Below are 19,930 nucleotides of genomic sequence, written 5' to 3' on the forward strand. Positions count from 1 at the left end.
ATGCGCTCAGTCAGAACTGGATGTTCGAGAAGGGTTATGCATTTCCACCAATACAACTAATTCCTCGAGTATTACAAAAGTTATTACAGACCAAAGCAACAGTAATCATGGTAGTCCCAGATTGGCCAGGAAGAAGTTGGTATCCACTCCTACTAAAGATGAGGCTGGAGGGTCCAGTGAGAATTCCGTACAGGGATGTACTGTCTCAGGGGTCAGGAAGAGGTGGAAGCTCCATACCAAATCTAAACCTGTCTGCTTGGCTTCTGAGAGGTCTCCTCTGAGAAGAGGAGTTTCAGAAAGAGTCATCAGTACATTGTTAGACTGCAGGAAAAAGGTGACAAGGAAAATATACCTGAAATATTGGAAGACTTTCAATATGTGGCAGGAAGAGTCAGGATTTACAGGTGAATTAGTACCGACAGTTTTAGAGTTTCTACAGGATGGTGTAGAAAAGAATATTTCTTTAAGTACTTTAAAAGTGCAGGTAGCAGCAATATCTACCTTTCTGGATGTAAGGTTAGCAAGAGACCCCCTTATCATCCAGTACTTCAAATCAATAGAAAGAAAGAAGCCTATAGTAAATAGAAGAGTTCCCAGTTTAGATTTATCTTTAGTTTTGAAGGTCTTAAAAGGAGAACCTTTTGAACCCATATCAGAAATTCCTTTCAAATTGCTTACAATGAAGATTGTGTTTCTAATAGCAATTACTTCTGCTAGACGTGTGAGCGAGTTAGAGGCCTTATGTTGCGATGAGCCTTTCTGTATTATACTTAAAGAGAACCCGAGGTGGGTTTGAAGAATATTATCTGCATACAGAGGCTGGATCTGCCTATACAGCCCAGCCTCCGTTGCTATCCCAAACCCCACTAAGGTCCCCCTGCACTCTGCAATCCCTCATAAATCACAGCCACACTGCTGACAAACAGCTTGTCAGAGCTGGCTGTGTTTATCTCTATAATGTCAGTCTGCTGCTCTCCCCGCCTCCTGCAGAACTCCAGTCCCCGCCTGCATCCCTTCCCTCCCTGCTGATTTGAGGGAAGGGACGGGGGCAGGGACCGGAGCTATGCAGGAGGCGGGGGAGCAGCTGAGACTGACACTACAGATGTAAACACAGCCTCACAGCACGGCTGTGATTTATGAGGGATTGCAGAGTGCAGGGGGAGCTTAGTGGGGTTTGGGATAGCTACAGAGGCTGGGCTGTATAGGCAGATCCAGCCTCTGTATGCAGATAACATTCTTTAAACACACCTCGGGTTCTCTTTAAGGATGAAGTGATATTGAAGACTTGTGAGGAGTTCCTACCTAAGGTAGCTAAAAATTTCCATAGATCTCAGGAGATTGTGTTACCATCGTTTAATGAAGAGCCGGGTTTGGATGTCAGAAGATGCCTTATATGCTATTTAGACAGAGTAGCGGCGTTTAGGAACTCTAGAGCTCTTTTCATCAACACTTCAGGTGCTACAAAAGGCAAGAAAATGTCAAAGAGAACAATAGCTAAATGGATAAGGCTTTGTATAGAGGAATCCTATAAGATTACAGGAGCTACTGTGACAGATACAGTTAGGGCTCATTCAGCTAGCAGTGGCCACTTCATGGGCTTACAGAGCGGGTGCTACGCCAGAATAGATCTGCAGAGCAGCTTGGTGGACAAGTCTAAGCACCTTCTCTAGGCACTACAGGGTGAACCTGATGTCTGCAAGACAACAATCATTTGGGAGAAAAGTTCTGCAGGCAGTCGACCCACCCTAGATTGGTAAGATTCTTGCTCATCTTCTCATGGTGGACCTGTCCTGGAGGTTAATGGAAGAACCAAGGTTAGTTTCCTGGTAACATCCTTTTTAGTAACCTCCAGGACAGGTCCGTAACCCACCCTAATAAAGGTGTATATATATATGTTTATGTAAGATTAATATTAACCCCTTTTTTGTAGGTAAACAGTTCTTGTAGTTGACTGGTGATCGAGGGGTTGATCTAAAATTTATAGAGTACTCTATCTGGACGTTTCCTGTTCCTGGGAGGAGCCTATGTCGTCTCATGGTGGACCTGTCCTGGAGGTTACTAAAAAGGATGTTACCAGGTAACTAACCTTGGTTTCTGACTTTCTAGTTACCTGCTTCCTCAGCGTAACAATATTCCTCAAGGTCCATATACTGAGAGTCAGGAACAAGTCTTTATTGTTCCTTTAGGCATACATTACATTATACGTTGTCGATCACCACCAAGTTGGTGAGTGTCAACTTGTGATGAAATGTATACCTAATGGAACGATAAAGACTTGTTTCGTATTGTCAGCGTGAGGACCTTGTGGACTATTGGCTATTTTTTATGGATTTTGGTCCAGCACTTGGAAGTTTTCAGGTGTACATTTTTTTTTCTTTTATTAAAGCAAAGTTTATTTGAGAAAAGTACAAACACCATGGAATATAGAATATGAAACAGAAAATACAGAAATATGGATAAAAACAACGGGTCACAGTGCAAAATATCCAAAGAAATAGCATAAATGAAGAGCATATAAACAACAATATGCTTCCAAACATAAATAAATTAAATTAACCAGAAAGGTTTCGGCCGCAACTGGGACTCTTCAAAGTTATATAATATCACTCAAATACAAAGGGTAACACCTAGACCGGGGATACAACAGATTACCGACCCACATATTATTATGTAGGCCCATCAGAGTAAACCACAGGGATTCACATCAAGAGATGCCCTCCTTAATTACCCCTATAGGCCATCCAATATTGTGTTAAAACAGTCAAGGTTTTCTATACTAAAGTAGAAAACCCTGTCCATAAGCATTAATATGTCCAAACATTACTTAACCAAGGTGATATCAAGGTAATACATAAGGTGATCTCCACTTAAAGGCAATGCTTTATTGAGCAGCTAAAAGCATCATCATTTGAAGCATGCAAGAGGGCATGGGAAGCAGTCTGGGATACTGGAAATGTCTTGAAATTTGGCCTTTGAGGCAACCTAAAATTGAGCAGCAATTGGGCAACTCCAGAAGATGTTCAAAAGCGTCCCCTCAAATCCACAATTGTGAAAGCAGCTCGAAGGGACAGAAGGGTAGAATTTATGTAGTCTTGCAGGAGTGTAATACTAACAAAATTATAATTTTGTGGATGAATCTGAAAATATATGATTTTATTACTTTGGCCACTGCTTTCCAACAAGGGACCATTAAAGGAATACTGTAGATGCTCTGGTCCCGCCTCCGGTTCACTTCTGGAATTTCAGACTTTAAAGTCTGAAAACTACTGTGCCTGCGTTGCCATGTCCTCGCTCTCACTGATGTCACCAGGAGCGTACTGCGCAGGCACAGACCATACTGGTCTTTTGCTATACACTCCTCGTGACATCAGCAGGAGTTAGGACCCGGCAACGCAGGCACAGTGGTTTTCTGACTTTAAAGTCTGAAATTCCAGAAGTGAACCGGAGGCGGGGCCGGAGCATCGGTGAGTGGCTGCGCGGGCACAGGATGTCTGCGGGGGACCATTAGAAACCCCGGGTAAGTTCAGCTCATTTTCCCCCATCCCCCCTACAGTATTCCTTTAAGGAAGTGATAGTTGTTGACCCAGATCATGCTCCCAGGCCCTCATGTAGGGCCTACTATCCTCCCCACAATAAGAAAGTAAAAGGGTATACAGGGTAGAGTTAATACCCTGTGTGCAATTTTTTTTATTTTTGAGGGGGCAATTGCTTCTTGAGTGCATCTTTTCTCTCCTCTTCTGTCACTGTTTGCTGTACCCTCCTCCATCCTCGCACACACGTCTATCATGTGACACTTCACAGATTGATATGCCTGAAAGCATGGGGGGAGAGGGTGTTTGTGGCAGCATTTAACTAAGAGGGAGGTAATTTTGAAACAGAATGCTCTATAAGTGAACTACTCATTATATGAGAGAAGTCTGTAATGCTAGCATAGGATGCACCCAGGCTGTGTGCTTATTGCATTAACGTATATCCAGCAGACATTGGTGGCACTACCATCACCGCAGTAGTACTGCAAAGGCCTTCATCCATTCCTGCATGCTATCACGGTAAAGGGGATGGTATTGTTACTGCTACCTCATGCTCCATTTCATGTGTGCCTCTAATGCATACTCTTCACAGCTATCCCCTGCAATCTCTTCTTCCAGCCTTTATGCTATTCATATTGTATCATAGGGAATGGGCCTCTGGGCAGAGGAGCAAATTGCAGTGGTAACCTTCATTGGGTAGTGAGTGAAACTGCATTAAAGCGATAGTATTTAAAATTAGTTTTTATGCTTCTCTCATATCTTTGGCTGGAATTTTACAATAAAATTGCCGTAAAATGGGTTCAAATGTAGAAATAGAGCAGTTTTTAGTAGTAGACTAAATTATTGGAAAGCTGAGTGTTTCTGTCTGTTTACCTGCTGCATGCTTGATCTTGTAGCTCGTGAGTCGTGGAGACAGAACACATCCTGGGGAGATATAGTGGAAGAGGAACCTTCAAGACCACCGGGGCATGGAATCCACATGCATGAAAAGCTGTCGTCACCTTCCAGGAAAAGGTCAGGCTAAGTTCTGATGTCAACTTTCAGTCTCTGCTATGCTATGTTTATCTTAAAATGGAAACAGAATTTTTACTGAGCAAGTAGAATCTAATTTCCGTGTGATAAATACACACTTTTTACTTGTGCTCCACTATAATACAAATAATAAAAAAAAAGAGGTTGGCAGCCTGATAGCTGCATATTTATCACTGCAGTTACTCTTTTAAGTGATAAGTAAACTTAGAAGTAAATTTAGTATTCTTTCTGAATTTATATATTGCTTTTGTAGTGACTTTATTAATGGCATGTTTAAGCCTGTGTAGGTTTGTCACAGCAGTGCAGCTTGATGATGTGTAAATTAAGACTGCAGTTTACTCACATAGTGAACAGTTTATAAAGCACAAATCAGAAAAAAAAGTGATCTCCAGGCCTATAGTGATTTTTCTTTTTTTTAAGTGGCAAATGTGCTGCCTTAACCTGAATCATGTGTGATCATAGCAGGGATGTAGAAAGATTAGTGAATTAAAGCTTTATGCTATTGCTGTTTCATGCTTACTCCTAGATCAGAATTTTATCTCAATGAATTCAGAACAACCTGCACTAAACAATAACAGTCTTTCATTGATATTGTACATCTGCTAATTTACTAACCTTTCCACAACCCTATGTTAGGATCTGACCCAGTTTAGAGTTGAGAAGGTTTGCCAACTAGTATGTGACCCTTTGCAACAACATGTCCCATTTTGCATTATCACTTATGCTTAGTAAATTCCATTGTCTTATAAATATTTAAGATTAGTTCTACAGTGCAGTGTTGAGAACCAAGACTGGAGAGCCTCTTTGAGGTTTTAAAGAGGAACCTTAACCCAGGGTTGAACTTCATTCCAATCAGTAGCTGATACCCCCCTTTCCCACAAGAAGTCTTTACCCTTTCTCGAATAGATCATCAGGGGAGTCTGTATGGCTGATATTGAGGTGAAACCCCTCCCACAGTGTTAAGTCATGGTCCTGACAGTTTCCTGTCTGTGAACAGCTTTTTCCAACTGCCAAGCAATATCTCCCTCTGTGCATAGAACTCTTAGTAAACAGACATATTTTACAGATCACCTGGCAGAACTAAACATGTCACCAGTTGTGATAAATACCAGAATGTAAACCAGGGAAAAGAAAGATTTTTACTATGGTCAAACACTGACTTAATAATGTATAGATTAATATTGTACAAAATAAGCTATTTTATTCATTATGTTATTTCACTACAATTCTTCTTGTGTACCTATTTGTACAACTTGTGTACCTATTTGGTGATTTCCATTTTACTTCCTGTCTCTGGGAACCCCGTGGTTTAATATGAACCTTAACCTTGAGTGTCCTGGAGACAGGAAAAAAGGGATAGCAATTAAACCTTAAGATCTTCTCCACTCTTTAAATATGTTCTATTTATTGTTGTGTTTGGTGGAAAGATTTACCCAGTTGAGAAATCTCCATAATAAGAATGCAGACAGTACAAACTCAGAGTTTCTAATCTCTTTTGACACAAAAACTAAAATACATTTCCCCATAGTATTTGGTAATCAAGACAATTTAGAACCCAAATAATATACATTGTAGTCTTTTTATTCTCTGTCATGCTTACAGAGGCATAAAGGAATCATTTTCTTGGCTTCACCCATAGTATTATGGGCCCAGCTTTTGCACATCTGGAATTGATTTTGAGCAAATGCATTCTTTTTTTGAGAATGTTATACTGGCCTTTTGCTGAGCTTTTTGAGCAAGGGTTTTCTTAAGTTCCTTTTTTTCTTACAAAAACCCCTTGTGGTTCTTTATAACTTAACAGAGTACCCTGAGCCGTTAGTTTGACAAGCCCAAATAGCCCAAAAAAAAGGCCCAAACAGCCTGAAACAGCGGCCCACAAATTGGATTGAATGACTGTAAAATTGAAAACTGCAGGTGAGTCTTACCTACAGTGGCATAAGGAAATATTTTGCATGGCTGTGTGCACTGTGTTGAAATGATGTTATGGGTCCTGCCTTGTCACATGTGGAAGTGATCACATGGAAATACCTTCTTTTTTTGAGTAGGCCGCACTGTACTCGCATACTATATACAGTATGTTGTACCTCATAAACTCCTTTCATTCTCCAAAGCAGGAAAATGGGGTTCTGTGTAACACTGAAAAAATGGCTGTTTCATGAAATCCATGTTATAGAAGGATGTTGTTGGTATATTTTCCATAGAACAATTGCAGAATCCAAAAAGAAGCATGAAGAGAAGCAGCTGAAAGCACAACAGCTGAGAGAAAAGCTACGAGAGGAGAAGGCACTGAAGCTCCAGAAATTGCTGGAAAGGGTGAGTTATTGTGTTACTTTATGCAAGCGATGGTCAGTGAGGTGCTAATAAATCTGTCGTTTATTCAAATTTCATGCAAGTCGAATGCAGCTCAGACATGCATTTGATTGACCCAGTTCCAAGCCTCATTCCATTTCCTGTAACTGGGTAGTATTAAACCAGAAAGGTTTTTAGGAGTTTGCTGCCCCAAAAATTTATTTCAACATTTTTTAATTTTTGATTCAAATTTCAATATTCGATTTTTAACTTTACTATGCTTTTTCTGTCTTGTTCAATGTTTTATATTACAGGTTTATAGAAGAGCAATTCATATGAAATAATATATGCGCCTCTAGTTGCAGTGCCCCTGTTTACAAACACTGGGACCAACCCTTTATGTACTGGCTTACTTTTTATCTTTAAGATAACTGTTGATTGAGCAGTTTTTAGTTATCCTAACCCATTCAAATAACATAATTCAGACAGCTATAGGAAGAATTAAAACACTTACTAGAAAACAATAAGATATAGACATATCATGGGCAAAAGCCCAGTCAGACAATCATGGGTGGCAACCTGTTCCTCCTCTGTGGCCTGCACTTGACACACTTGACAAAGGCGTGGATACGCCGAAACGCGTCGTGTAGTCACTGCACACGGGCATCAGAGGGAAGGCACCATTGTCCACCACCAGCTGGGACACTCATCCACTGCAGGCCACAGAGGAGGAACAGGCTGCCATCCATGATTGTCTGACTGGGCTTTTGCCCATGATATGTCTATATCTTATTGTTTTCTAGTAAGTGTTTTAATACTTTGCGTGTCTGAGGAATAAATAACGTTAATGCACTACGGAGCGATACTTTTTGTATGTTTTTCAGTTTTATAGTAATTCCTTCAGCCAGGACTAAGGAGCTGCTAGTGGTTGCAACATACACCCAGTTACGCCTGGTGAGATTAGCGCAAGATTGCACATCATTTCTTTTCTTGTTGGAGCTATAGGAAGAGTGCATTATGTCTAAAATTTGCATCTTGCAGCTCCTGCAGGTTAGTCCGGAATTTTGGGAAGGCAACAAAGGCCCAAGACTTGGGTGGTAGTAGGCCCAGGTGGCATTGCAGAGCTCTCAGTGGAACAGCTGTATGATTGACCCCTTCAGCATTGTCCTCTTCCACCTCTAGTCTTTTGTGTCTGCTCTTCTTTCTCCACTTACCCTCCATTACATGGCTTATTCCCTTGAGCCTTTAGAAGCACTTGTGTGCCTGTAAGGGCAAAATTTGCAACAGCACTTTTTCCTCCAGCGTAAAGGTATGGAGTACTGTCAGTGTGTCCCCGTATAACATCGACAAAAGGGGCACAGTTCTTTTTCAAGCCTACTGGGACTAAGACTTGGTTAGACACCTCTGGCAAACAGTGCAGAGTAATTTGCTGGGAGTGGGTGAAGGTAGCAAGATTATAGCACTAATACTGATCCTTTTCCTGCTATACGTTAAGGTATTTCGATTTTATAGTATGTTGGTCTACTCACAAATGGCTTTGTATTACAGGAGAAGGAAGTGCGAAAATGGAAGGAGGAGTTACTAGACCAAAGGCGCAAAATGATGGATGAAAAACTGCTACATGCAGAATTTAAAAGGGAGGTTCAGTTACAGGCCATTGTAAAAAAGGCACAAGAGGAGGAGGCTAAGGTAGATTTGCGCATGTGTATGTTAATAAAAAGCTTGATTCCTGTATAAACTATTTTTATTTTTTAGAAACTAGCAAATGATTATAGCACACCTTTTCCAAAATATAACAATGGGCTGCAAGGAGACAAGTGTAAGAGCACTCCTACTCCCACTCACAAATGTTCAAATAAATTATAAACTGGAACTCCTGCGCACTCAGCTTATTAAAGCTTTATTGAAAATTATTATGCACAGTATGCAATTAATGCACAATTAAATCTTCATACACAAAGGCCATCCACTAACCCCACAATAAATCTCCCAACATCACACATCCAACCAATTCAGCAACAATCTGCACCCAACACTCCATACACTACAAGATCTTGCCTCAATATGGTTGATGGTCAGTGACCCTGAGCTATCTCAATCATGGATATGCAGCAAATGGCCATTCATATATTCAATAAAAAATGTCTGCAGACAAGCTAAAATCATGTATAAAAAATATATGCAAAAATATGCGCAATTAAAAAAAGCAATATTCCTTCCCAAAAAATCTTCTGCCTCAGCATTGGCTTTCAAATGGATATTAACCACTGCTTCAATAAAAGTCTTTTACTCTTGCTTAGCATTCCATCATATTGGAATCAAACCGCTTGTTGCTAGCAGTCAATCTTGAATTGGCTGTATTACCCCATACAATCCAGAACATCAAATCTTCTGAGTTTTCAATAGCATGAGAAACAAGCACTTACTGATTCCGTGTTTGAGAGGGGGAGGGAAGCCAGGATAAGTTCTTTCATACCGTTTGTAGGATCAAGAGGACAGTCGTAGAGCGATGTTGTGCGGCCCCAGAGCACTTCAGTGTGAGGCCTCTTGCACACTGCAAGCAATTCAGATTCAGATTCCGCTTTTTAATCAGTTTTTACCTCCGATTCAGATTCAGATTTGCAGTGTGCAAGGAGTAAACTGCAAATCTGAATCTGAATCGGAAGTAAAAACAGATTAAAAAGCGGAATCTGAATCTGAATTGCTTGCAGTGTGCAAGAGGCCTGATTGCGGCCGTCAGTCTATGCACAATCGGAAGTCCGCGCTCGATTGACTGGTAACAAAGCCCGGTCTGGTGAAACTTTCCGGGAAGGGTACTGTGTGACGTCACCTTGCAGCTGACCAATAGCGCTTATGCATTTCTCTTCATCAGAGCATTGACTACTCCTTGTTCATTTTATCCTCTAGTCACCATTGGATCCTCCTCCTCCCCTCGCGCTTATTCAATTCATTCAATAAAAGCAAATAATGTCCTGATTTAAGCCACAGGGGGCCAAGGAATTCAAGGTGTATATCAAATATGATTCTCTCTTAGACATGGTTTTATTAAAATCTCCTCCTCTCCAGTTTTGAGCAACAGACTGGATTGCATAACATTTAAGCATGCTTAATTTGCCTCTATTGCATTATTTAAAATGTCTGCTTAGTGGATATTCATCATTCATCATTCTTTTTGATATTATGTATATGCTCACCAATTCTCTCACACAGCATTCGCATTGTGCGACCCACATACTGCTTGCTGCAACCACATTCAATCACATACATGACCCCTTTACTGCTGCATGTTCAATTCCCTTGGACTTTGAATTCTTCCCCAGTAGCAGTAGATTTGAACTTAGTTATTGGAGGCATTCTGCCAGTATTCCTGCATGGCTTACACATAGTGCACCTTTTAAATGCACCATCATTCTATCGAATGTCATTTCCCACTAGAATGGTTGGGGCAATAATAGCCTTCAAATGTCTTGCTTTCTTGAACACTAATTTAGGTTTCTCTGGCAGGATGTTCCCCAATGTTTTGTCATTATGCAGAATATGCCAATATTTGTTTATTATTTTCTTGATAGCTGGGGCTTGTTGTGTATACTGCATGCTAATACAAATAGGGAAATTTCTCTACAACATTCTCTTTTATTAACTTCCTCCTATCTAACCGGCCCACCTCATATTGCATCTGTTCTAGATGTTCCAGATTATAATCTCTCTCCTTGAACCTTTCTTGTAGCATGTTGCACTGTTCACATCCTCACATCCTCACATCTACATGTATTGACCCTTAGGCACTTTGCTTAACCATCTTAGAAGGTGGCAGCTATCCAAAAATATAAAGCTGTTCATATCAACAGACTTAAAGAAAAAGTTTTAGTGCATATTCTGTTTTCTTTGATGAAAACAGTAATATCCAGAAATTTAACTTTACTGAACTCACAAGTGAACTTCAGATTGAAGTCATTAGTATTCATCCAAGATATAAAATATTTTAGATCCCACTCACTTCCTTTCCACACAAAAATTGCGTCACCATTTTTGCATATATTTTTTATACATGATTTTAGCTTGTCTGCAGACATTTTTTTATTGAATACATGAATGGCCGGCCATTTGCTGCATATTCATGATTGAGATAGCTCAGGGTCACTGACCATCAACCATATTGAGGCAAGATCTTGCAGCATTTTTATTTTTTAGATTTTGAAAAGGTGGACAACTGGTTACAATTCATTGCCTGTATCTCCATTTAGATAGGTACTGTTAGTTGTGGAGCAGATATGCTGACATTTAACCAACAAACATTGATTCAGGTAAAACAGAAATGTTCTAATACAGCTGAGTACCATGCCTAAGAAAGAAACTTAAAGTTTTGAAATCTTGCAATTAACTATGTTCAGTTAGCCATTAAAGGTATTATCTCAATCAATGCTTATTGGTTACATGTCAGCATATGTGAATACTGTACACACACTCAAAAACGCTTGCAAAAAATAATGAAGTACTGTACATACTCGCTTACAAGCCTATTTTTTGCAGCACAACAAATGTGCTGAAAAGTTACCCCCTCGGCTTATTTGCGAGTCAGTGGAGCAGAACGGATGGTGGAGCCAGTTTTGGTATTGGCAGAGGAGCATAAGGATCATGTACTAGTGATCATGCTCTTGCCAGCTGGCTCCTTGCTGTGCCCATGTCCCCTATCCCCTGCAACATGGTGTGCATAGTGCAGTGCTCAAAACTACCTGTGTCACCTGGCTTGTGGAGCAGAGCGTTCAAGCAACGTGTCAGTGGTGCAATAATCGGGGTATCCTACTGTGTGGCAATTGCTGTCTCTATGAGGCCATCTAGTGGGGCCTTGAGACACACCTATGTTATCCTTGGGGCAAATCTTGCTATGGGGCTGACTTGTACTGGGGGAACATCTGGCTACTATAGAGGGGGCTATATTGGGGAGGGGACTTATACACGTGCCAATCACTTTTTCCTGGTTTCTGAGGGGAAAGTGGGTACCTCGGCTTATATTCGAGTATATACAGTAATCACATGACACAGAACAAAGCAGGATTAATTTTTGTATTGAATTTTGTATACTTTTTTTGTATATGCATTTTCACCACTTGTTGTGCTACAACAAATAGTGCTGTGCAGAGACTGAAACAAAATCTCTTGCAATGCTTTTGTCAAAAACACGCCATTCAAATTGCGTATGAAGGGAACGGTGCCATCAAACTGCAGTAAACACATTTTCATTGCGGAAAAGGCTTTTAAAATGCCGTCCTGTGCCCTCGTTGGTCCTTTACGTTCCTCCGTTCCCACGCCATGGGTTAGTTTCGTTTTCGACCGACTGAGAGTCGGCCCCTGTCCATGCGTCTCCTTGTACGCTTTATCGTCGTCAATCACACCCTGCACAGGGCGCAGTACGAGGTTTCTCTTCTTGCGTCTGTGCAGGGAGTGTTTGACGACGGTAACGTGTACAAGGAGACACGTGGACAGGGGCCGACTTTTAGTTGGCCGAAAACTAAACTAACCCGCAGCGAGGATCTTAAAGGACCGGAAAGGGCACAGGACAGCTGCAGATAAGTGTAACTTTTTTGGGGGGAGGACAGTTAAAGGAAACCAAAGACGGGGAAAACAAAAGTTTTTTTTAACATACTGGGGCTTCCTCCAGCACAATGCGCACGAATCGATCCCACGCCGCCATCCTCCGCAGCCTGCAGCTCTGATACCAGGTCCCGTAACTTCCTCCAGTCGCGGCCAGTCTGCACAAGAGGGAGTGTGCTCTTTATGTATCTCTCCAGCGGCCACGGGAGTGATACGTAGACAACACACTTCTCTTGCGCAGACTGGAGGCCGCGGCGGAGGGTGGCAGCGCGGGAAGAATCCGCGCACATGGGGCTGGATTAAGCCCCAGATATGTATAAAACTCTTTTTTTTTTTTTTTTTTTCCCTCTGTGGTACACTTTAAGGTTCCCTTTAATCAGATACAGCATTCAACCAGTAGTGACAGAGCTGTAATCACCCTTTTGCTAGTGATGTAATGCTGCCAAATGTAAGTTTACCATTTTTATCCTTGTGTAATCTATCTCCTTCCTCTTCACCAACTAACCTGTTCATTCCCCACCTTTTAGATGGATAGATAGTATCTTCTTCAGGCTTCAGGAAATCTGGCTTAGTTTTAGGCAATAGTTCTTCATATAAATGGTTCATTTCTACACTCAATAAGCATACCTTAAGCAGAGTAAGGATCTTAAAGTAAATCTGAAGCAATGAAAAAATGTCTGCTAGTTACCTATGCAGAGGAAAGGCTCTAGATTCTGCTGAGCCTTCCCTGTACCCTCTCAGTCCTCTCATTTCAGTGCTTTCACCCCCTTTAAAGTTAGGCATCCAAGTGGTTGAAATACGGCTTTGGCGACCCTCAGAAGGCTTCGAAAGCACTTGGGTTCCTGAGTTCCTGAAGAACGGCAGATCAAGGGCTTCCGGAGGTGGTGTAACTTCACCGGGGAGCAGCACAGAAACGCGGGGACTGAGAAGGCTCAATAGAATCCAGAGTCTTCCCTCTCCATAGTTAAGAATCTGACTTTTTATTTATCTTTACAGATTTGCTTTAAAATTTCTAGTTCAGAAATACATTGTTATTGTTTCTTCAAAACATGCCTGATTGCATAACAGAAGTCTTCATTTTGTAGGTAAATGAGATTGCATTTATAAACACCTTGGAAGCTCAAAACAAGCGGCATGATGTTTTAGCTAAGCTGAAGGAGTATGAACAAAGACTCAATGAGCTGCAGGAGGAGAGACAGCGACGGCAGGAGGAGAAACAAGCACGAGATGAAGCTGTGCAGGTGCTAATACTACTTTCCTGCTTCTTTATATGTATCATCAGGTTGCATTATTATCCAACTCCAGAAGAAAAGTTCTCATTTTACTTTTTGGTTGTGCTGAATTTTTTTTTTTTCGTTTTTTTCTGTTCTCTGTGTCTCCACTGGGGATAGTTTTTCTCACTTCCTATCTCAGATAAGAAGCCAGACTAAGCAATAAGAGCTTCACAGGGTTCAGCCTCCATAAATATGGTTCCAGTTCCTTTTGGAGAAATGTAACCACTTCTTGACAGGAAGTGAGGACCTAATTCTCGATGTGTATCCAATTATTCCATGCTATGCAAATCTGAAATATAATTTTTTTTTCCAGGAGTTGAGCTTTAAAGTACTCCTGAAGTGATTTGAAAGGTTTGTCTCAGTAGTTGGAAGCCTCTGGATGGTCAAGAAGCTTCCCCAACCCTTGTTTAGCCCAACATTTCAGGGCTTGGTCCCTCTTCATCTTCTGTCCTCGCTGCTGGCTGTGGACGTGCGTACCTGAACTGTGCATGCATGAATAAGGCCAATACATGGCCGGTAGAATGAAAGTTCTCAAGCATGGCTTTTCTCTCCCATGTGTAGCATTTCATTCTACAAAGCATGCATGGACCTTACTCGAGCACTCCCAGTCTGGATGTGCTCTTCCATGGCTCAGAAAAATCTATTGGCTTGTGCTGAGTGGAGTAGGTATAGAGGGACTCTGTGCTGGATCGGTACACTGTAGGAGAATCTGGGAAGCCTCTTGAGCATCCCGAGGCTTCCCACTACTGAGGAGAGTATCTAAACTGTTTTTGTTCGCCTCACAGACAGCCACATGGAGCATTCACATCCGCGAGGGACCAGAGGGGTTTTCATCTAACCTACCCTCAGGACTCATTACCTGTTAGCTTTGATTACCCTGCTGCTTACCAAACCGTGCCATTAGCAGATTACCTTGATAAAGAGACCCAGGCAGTCTAAAAATGTTGGATTTACCTTGTTCTGGTGCTGGCTTTGCTTGACTATGTTAGTCCAACATAATGACTAAGATGTACTTCTGCACAGCCATAATCTCTGCCCATAGCAGATGAGGTTGGTGCTGAATGCTGCTTGGCAGTTCTCTTAACGGAACTGCCGCACTGCACTGCAACTTCCTCCTACGTTCAGCTGCGCTGTAATCAAGTCAAAGTCACTTAATCATAGTGCCACGGAACAGAGGAGGAAATGGCAGCACTGTGGCTGAGTGAAGAGAAGGCTCAGAGTAGCACAGCAAGCACCTTTAACGCTCACTTCCAGTACATTCCATTAGGGGTGATGGTGATGCTGGTGCACAGAAATTAGGAGCAGGGCACTATAATGAGGGGAGCACCATGATGGTGGGCACCATAAAGAAGCCACTACATAAAGACTACTGTGCTAAAGGTACTATAATGGAAGAAATATAATCGTAGAGTTTGGCCCCGGGAGCAGCCATATTGATCATTTATTTCCTGTGTCCATACACAGTACAAAGCAGCATCAAGTCTTCTTGATTGATTTGTTAAAAAAGGTGCCACAACCTTTATTTTCAAATGTAAATTGTTTGAAAGCATAAGCTTAATTACTACTTTGTTTCAGATTTGCTCTACATCATTGTGATTTTGTTTCCTTTTTGCAAGATTTACAAAGCCAGTGGTGAATTAAGTTGCCCTGTCTCAGAGAAAGAATTGATATGACAATTAGTTACATTACACTTTTATAATGTTTAGGAACGCAAAAGGGTTTTGGAAGCAGAACGCCAGGCTCGAGTAGAGGAGTTATTAATGAAGAGAAAGGAGCAGGAAGCTCGTATAGAAATGCAGAGACAAGAAAAAGAGCGTGCAAGAGAGGATGCAGCCAGAGAGCGAGCCAGGTAACTGACTACTTCATCATCTCAGTACCACATACACGTACCTCTTTAATGTGACCATTGGACACTAATATATGATGGACTGAAGTGTTGTTTTTAGTGTAATTCTTTGAAGTAAAGGTGAGGCCTGTAAGTACTGCTGCTCACTTGCATATCTAATGACTACTTCACAAAGTGTAAGAATAAATAATGTTTTACAAAACAACATGGCAGTTGGCTGCAGATAAGAACTTGAATACAGAGAAATGGCAGTCCTATAGAAGTCAGCAGATGATGTCATATGTAGTGCATAAATTTCAGTGTCTCCATGCACTTGCTGTACTTCTAGTTGATATGGTGAAGATTAAGCTAGGTTAGAAAAGAGCCGGTGCAGCAAAGTACGAAGCTAAGACTGGGAGATCATGAGGTGCATTATGTGGAATCCTGTCAGGATTTAAGAAGCTATTAGAGAACACCAAGCCATATATCTATGTGGAAAATATGCTGCTTTACTACTATATCCATAAAATCAGATCATTGCTTTGTAAACCTATAGTGCACGGTGTGTATAGTTCATTCACTTGGAAAATAATTGCTTCTTATGACGGCACCATTGATGCATTCATTAATGGTCACATGAGAATTTAGACATTTTTGATGTCACTGAAATGGAAAGTGTTTAATGAATAAAAGGTTAAACTGCAAGTTCATTGTATTATTAATCTGCCATTAAAGCGTTACCTTGATTGACACATGTGAGATAGTTACCATTTTTGTCCACTAAGGCCATTAGCATTGTTTTTTTACAAACTGTAGTTTTGTGTCTTTATATTTTTGGATACATTTTCCAAAGTTTGAAAAGGATCACTTTCTAAGATAGCGAGTTATCAATCTGGAATTAGGAAATGTGGGCGGCCGTTAGTAGGAGAGATCTGGGAAAGTGTGTGAGAAATGGGCGCCAGATAAGTAGTGGGTGGCCGTGGATAAATAGTGGGTGGTAGCGGGCGCCCATTTTTCACGCACTTCTCAATATTTTTAATGTGTGCTGGATAGTTATTGATTCTTTTTTTATTGCAGTGGGGGGGGGGGGGGGGGGTTAAGGTTAGGCATGGGAAGAGGTTAGGCATCCGGGGGGAGGAGATTAAGGGGGGGGGGGTGTTTAAGGTTGGGCATCAGTATTATTTAGTTGTAGTAAAATTTTGGTATTATTTACCTGTATTTTACCATTATTATTGCCACTTTAACAATGTAGAATATTGGCAACTGTACTGATATTCTACTTGCCAAAACTGGATGCCCAGATTCCCTGGCGCTCCTTTTTTCATGCACACATTAATCTATAACTAGGATAACATTTTTGTTGTGCTAAATGACTGTTCTGCCTCTTGTTAGTGGGTACATTTGGATTCTCTTTGAGGCAGTGACAAGAGGCAGGAGTAGAGCAGCATGTTCCACTTCCTCATTCCTTCGTAATCAACCAATCCATCTCTAGCAGTGTGGATCTGAGCAGGACCTTTTTCTGGTCTGCCCACACACGGACGCACACGCACTTATGACAAGTAGCCAAATCAAGCAAGTATCAGCAATAACCACTTGCACTCACAAACTCTATGCAATCAGGCTACCAGGGACAGACAACTGATTTATAAACATCTAAAGGTCTTGGGAATGGAGGACATTAGTCAACAAAGCGCTATTAGCAGTATTGTGCATTGAGTTGGCTCGCCATTCCCAATGGAACAGCTTCTAGGGGAAACATATTGTTTGTTGAAAACTTACTAAAAAGGTTATTGGAGTGTGTTCCTTTTTTTCCGGAAAGGTTAATAAGTCACATTCTTTCCAGCTTGTCCTTTGATCACTAGTTATAGTAAATAAGCCTAAGCAAACACAGCAGAATTCTTCTTTGTTGTATTCAGTGACTGTAAGTGCAGGAGCATTCATTTTCCTCAAGGGATAGCTTTTTGGATGAACCGGTGAACATAGGCATGCAATGGCATCTTCCAGCACTGCTGTACTCTGAGCTGCAATGGATTTCATGTGTGGAACTTTGAATTTTACATGGAAGACATTTATTTTAAGACCAAAACGAGCAGGATAACTATAATGGCATTAAAGAGTCGAGAAACAAGTTTCTAGTGTATGTTATGTCAGACTGTGACCACCTCCATACCACAGGTGGATGAGTGTCCAATACAGCCTCACAGATGGCTCATTGATGACTGCATGCTGTAGGTGGTCAAGAGATGACTGCCATGACACAGGAGGCCGAGAGAACACTGCCTGGTCACAGGAGACTGAATTCCTTACTGTCTCAAGATTCTAATTGGCCTTCATTCATGTTTGCATAACCAAAGAGAAAAGATAATGGCAAAATGTGGGGCATGCTTACATCCAGCACATGGTAGTGGCACAAAGAGTGAGGCAATTAGAAAAACAACCTAGTTACAAAGTAAAGGAAAACTGGTTTAGAGTAGGAGCCAGGAATAGGCTCAGAAAATGTGACATTAGTCTCCTGGCTTCCACATTTATCTGCTTACATGTGTAAGTAGTATCTGAGTGGTTAATGACCATTAGAGTCAGATACTTTTGCAGACTTGATGAGTGTACTTTTAGCTGTGGCACAAGTGCATATAGTGTGGGTGCTGAATATCACCAAAATGCTTGCTGAAACAGGTATGCGTCTTCAGTGGTTTTATCCTTTCTTTCTCCTCCTCTCTCTAATTCTAGCCCCACCCATACAGGTAAAAATGACTCCCACTATCCCCCAACTCTCACCTTCTTAAAAGTTTCCTAACTTTAACTGGTTAACCCCATCTGCTACAAATAACCCTCCTAAATAATGTCCAACCCTGACAGGACTACCTTTTAACTCCTCTTACCTGGGTGCTGACTCCACATACCAGAGGATGATATCTTGACAGCCAATCTTTGTGCCAAAACCAGTTTCCCCTCAACAGTCTGCTTCACCCTGATGGGAGTAGGTAATTGGAGTAGCCCAAATTACCCTTTAGTTTTAGTGGGGCAGATAGAAAAATTAGTACTAAGTACAGAGTTTCACTCCTATTTACAGATCGTGTCCATGTTTAGTCGCTTTCCGTTTTCTGTTGTGAAGCAGTGTTGGCTGCACTCTGCAGGGAGGGGGGGGGGGGGGGGCAGGCAGAGCTGGTTTTCCCTTAACTGTTCAGTGGTAGTTAATGCTAGTTCTTTGCAATGTGTCCTATTTGAATACTCATTCTGGATTAAAGTTAGTTTCCAGGTAAACCTGGTTCTTAGACACCAGTAATCTGGCTTTCACATTTATCTGTAGGTAGGTGCAACTCACATCTGAGTAAACAAAAATGCACCTGTCAAAATGTTTGTATTCATCTTTATGCATTTGTAGAACAATGACATCTTCTATATTGCTTTACAGAATGCATGAAATCATTCATCCCCCTTAGAGGACCTCACAAGCTAATGTCCCGGCACTAGTCTACTTTAGGAGACCCAACAGGAAATCTCATAGGAAAATTCAGCTAATGTGATTGGGTGGGAGGCACCTTCACAAACTGCTAGGTTTTCCATAGGTTGTAGCAAACTATGCCCACACTATTTGACCAATCACAACGCTTTGTGCTGTAAGAGGGTACTGTGATTGGAGAACTGTTCCCTATGAGGTTTCCTGCTGGGTCCCCTAAAGTAGACTAGAGCTAATATCCCTACTGTAGTCTAGAGCTAATGTTGGGGGGAAGCCAGCTAACCTACCAGTATGTTTTTGGGCAGTGAGAGGAAACTAGAGCACTCCACATACATAGGGGGATGAGTTGCACTCCACACAAATAGTGTCATGGCTAGAAACCTAACCTGGGGCTTGCCTAATGCAAAGCGAAAATTATTTTTGCTTAACCACGGGACTGCCTGGTAACAATAATTAGCAGATTTCAAGTTGTGAAATACTGACCAGAATCTCAAGAATAATGTACCATTTTAAACAGAAGTATTTTTAAACGTACTAGGATTAACAAACAGAGAAAAATGGTCATAAATAAAGAAATCTTTAACTCTTACTTTTCATTAAGCTAAAAAGCAAAGGCCTTGAGACTGTGAAGCAAAATTGTGATCCAAAATGCCAGTTCTGCTGCAGGTTTGTTTTACCAGTCAATGCAGAAAATAAAATAATTCTAAAATAAATATGAAGGCCTGATTTATTTATTTATTTTTTCTCAGGACAAATTTACTTAAAAATTAATCACACTGCATTTTTAGCCTTCACTAATCACTCTGCTTAATTAAAGGGACCGAGAAGAGAGATTGGCTGCCCTGACAGCAGCACAACAAGAGGCGGTGGAAGAGCTACAAAAGAAGATCCAGCTAAAGGTTGGTATAAAAGGGCTGCGTGACTGCAAGCA

At 41.3% G+C, this 19,930-nt stretch overlaps 1 protein-coding gene across 3 annotated transcripts in view; it reads left to right on the forward strand.

Moving 5' to 3' along the window:
* SCAPER (S-phase cyclin A associated protein in the ER) overlaps window positions 1-19,930 on the forward strand; it is a 325,634-nt gene that overhangs the window by 113,830 nt on the left and 191,874 nt on the right. For all 3 annotated transcript variants that reach the window (XM_068275840.1, XM_068275842.1, XM_068275841.1), the window contains exons 12-17: window positions 4,427-4,544; window positions 6,764-6,875; window positions 8,400-8,540; window positions 13,529-13,684; window positions 15,424-15,566; window positions 19,817-19,898. In XM_068275840.1, the coding sequence (XP_068131941.1) occupies window positions 4,427-4,544; window positions 6,764-6,875; window positions 8,400-8,540; window positions 13,529-13,684; window positions 15,424-15,566; window positions 19,817-19,898 (752 nt within the window). The remainder of the gene's footprint in view (window positions 1-4,426; window positions 4,545-6,763; window positions 6,876-8,399; window positions 8,541-13,528; window positions 13,685-15,423; window positions 15,567-19,816; window positions 19,899-19,930) is intronic.

This window comes from Hyperolius riggenbachi, chromosome 3 (assembly GCF_040937935.1).
Source record: "Hyperolius riggenbachi isolate aHypRig1 chromosome 3, aHypRig1.pri, whole genome shotgun sequence".
NCBI classification, from domain to species: domain Eukaryota; kingdom Metazoa; phylum Chordata; class Amphibia; order Anura; family Hyperoliidae; genus Hyperolius; species Hyperolius riggenbachi.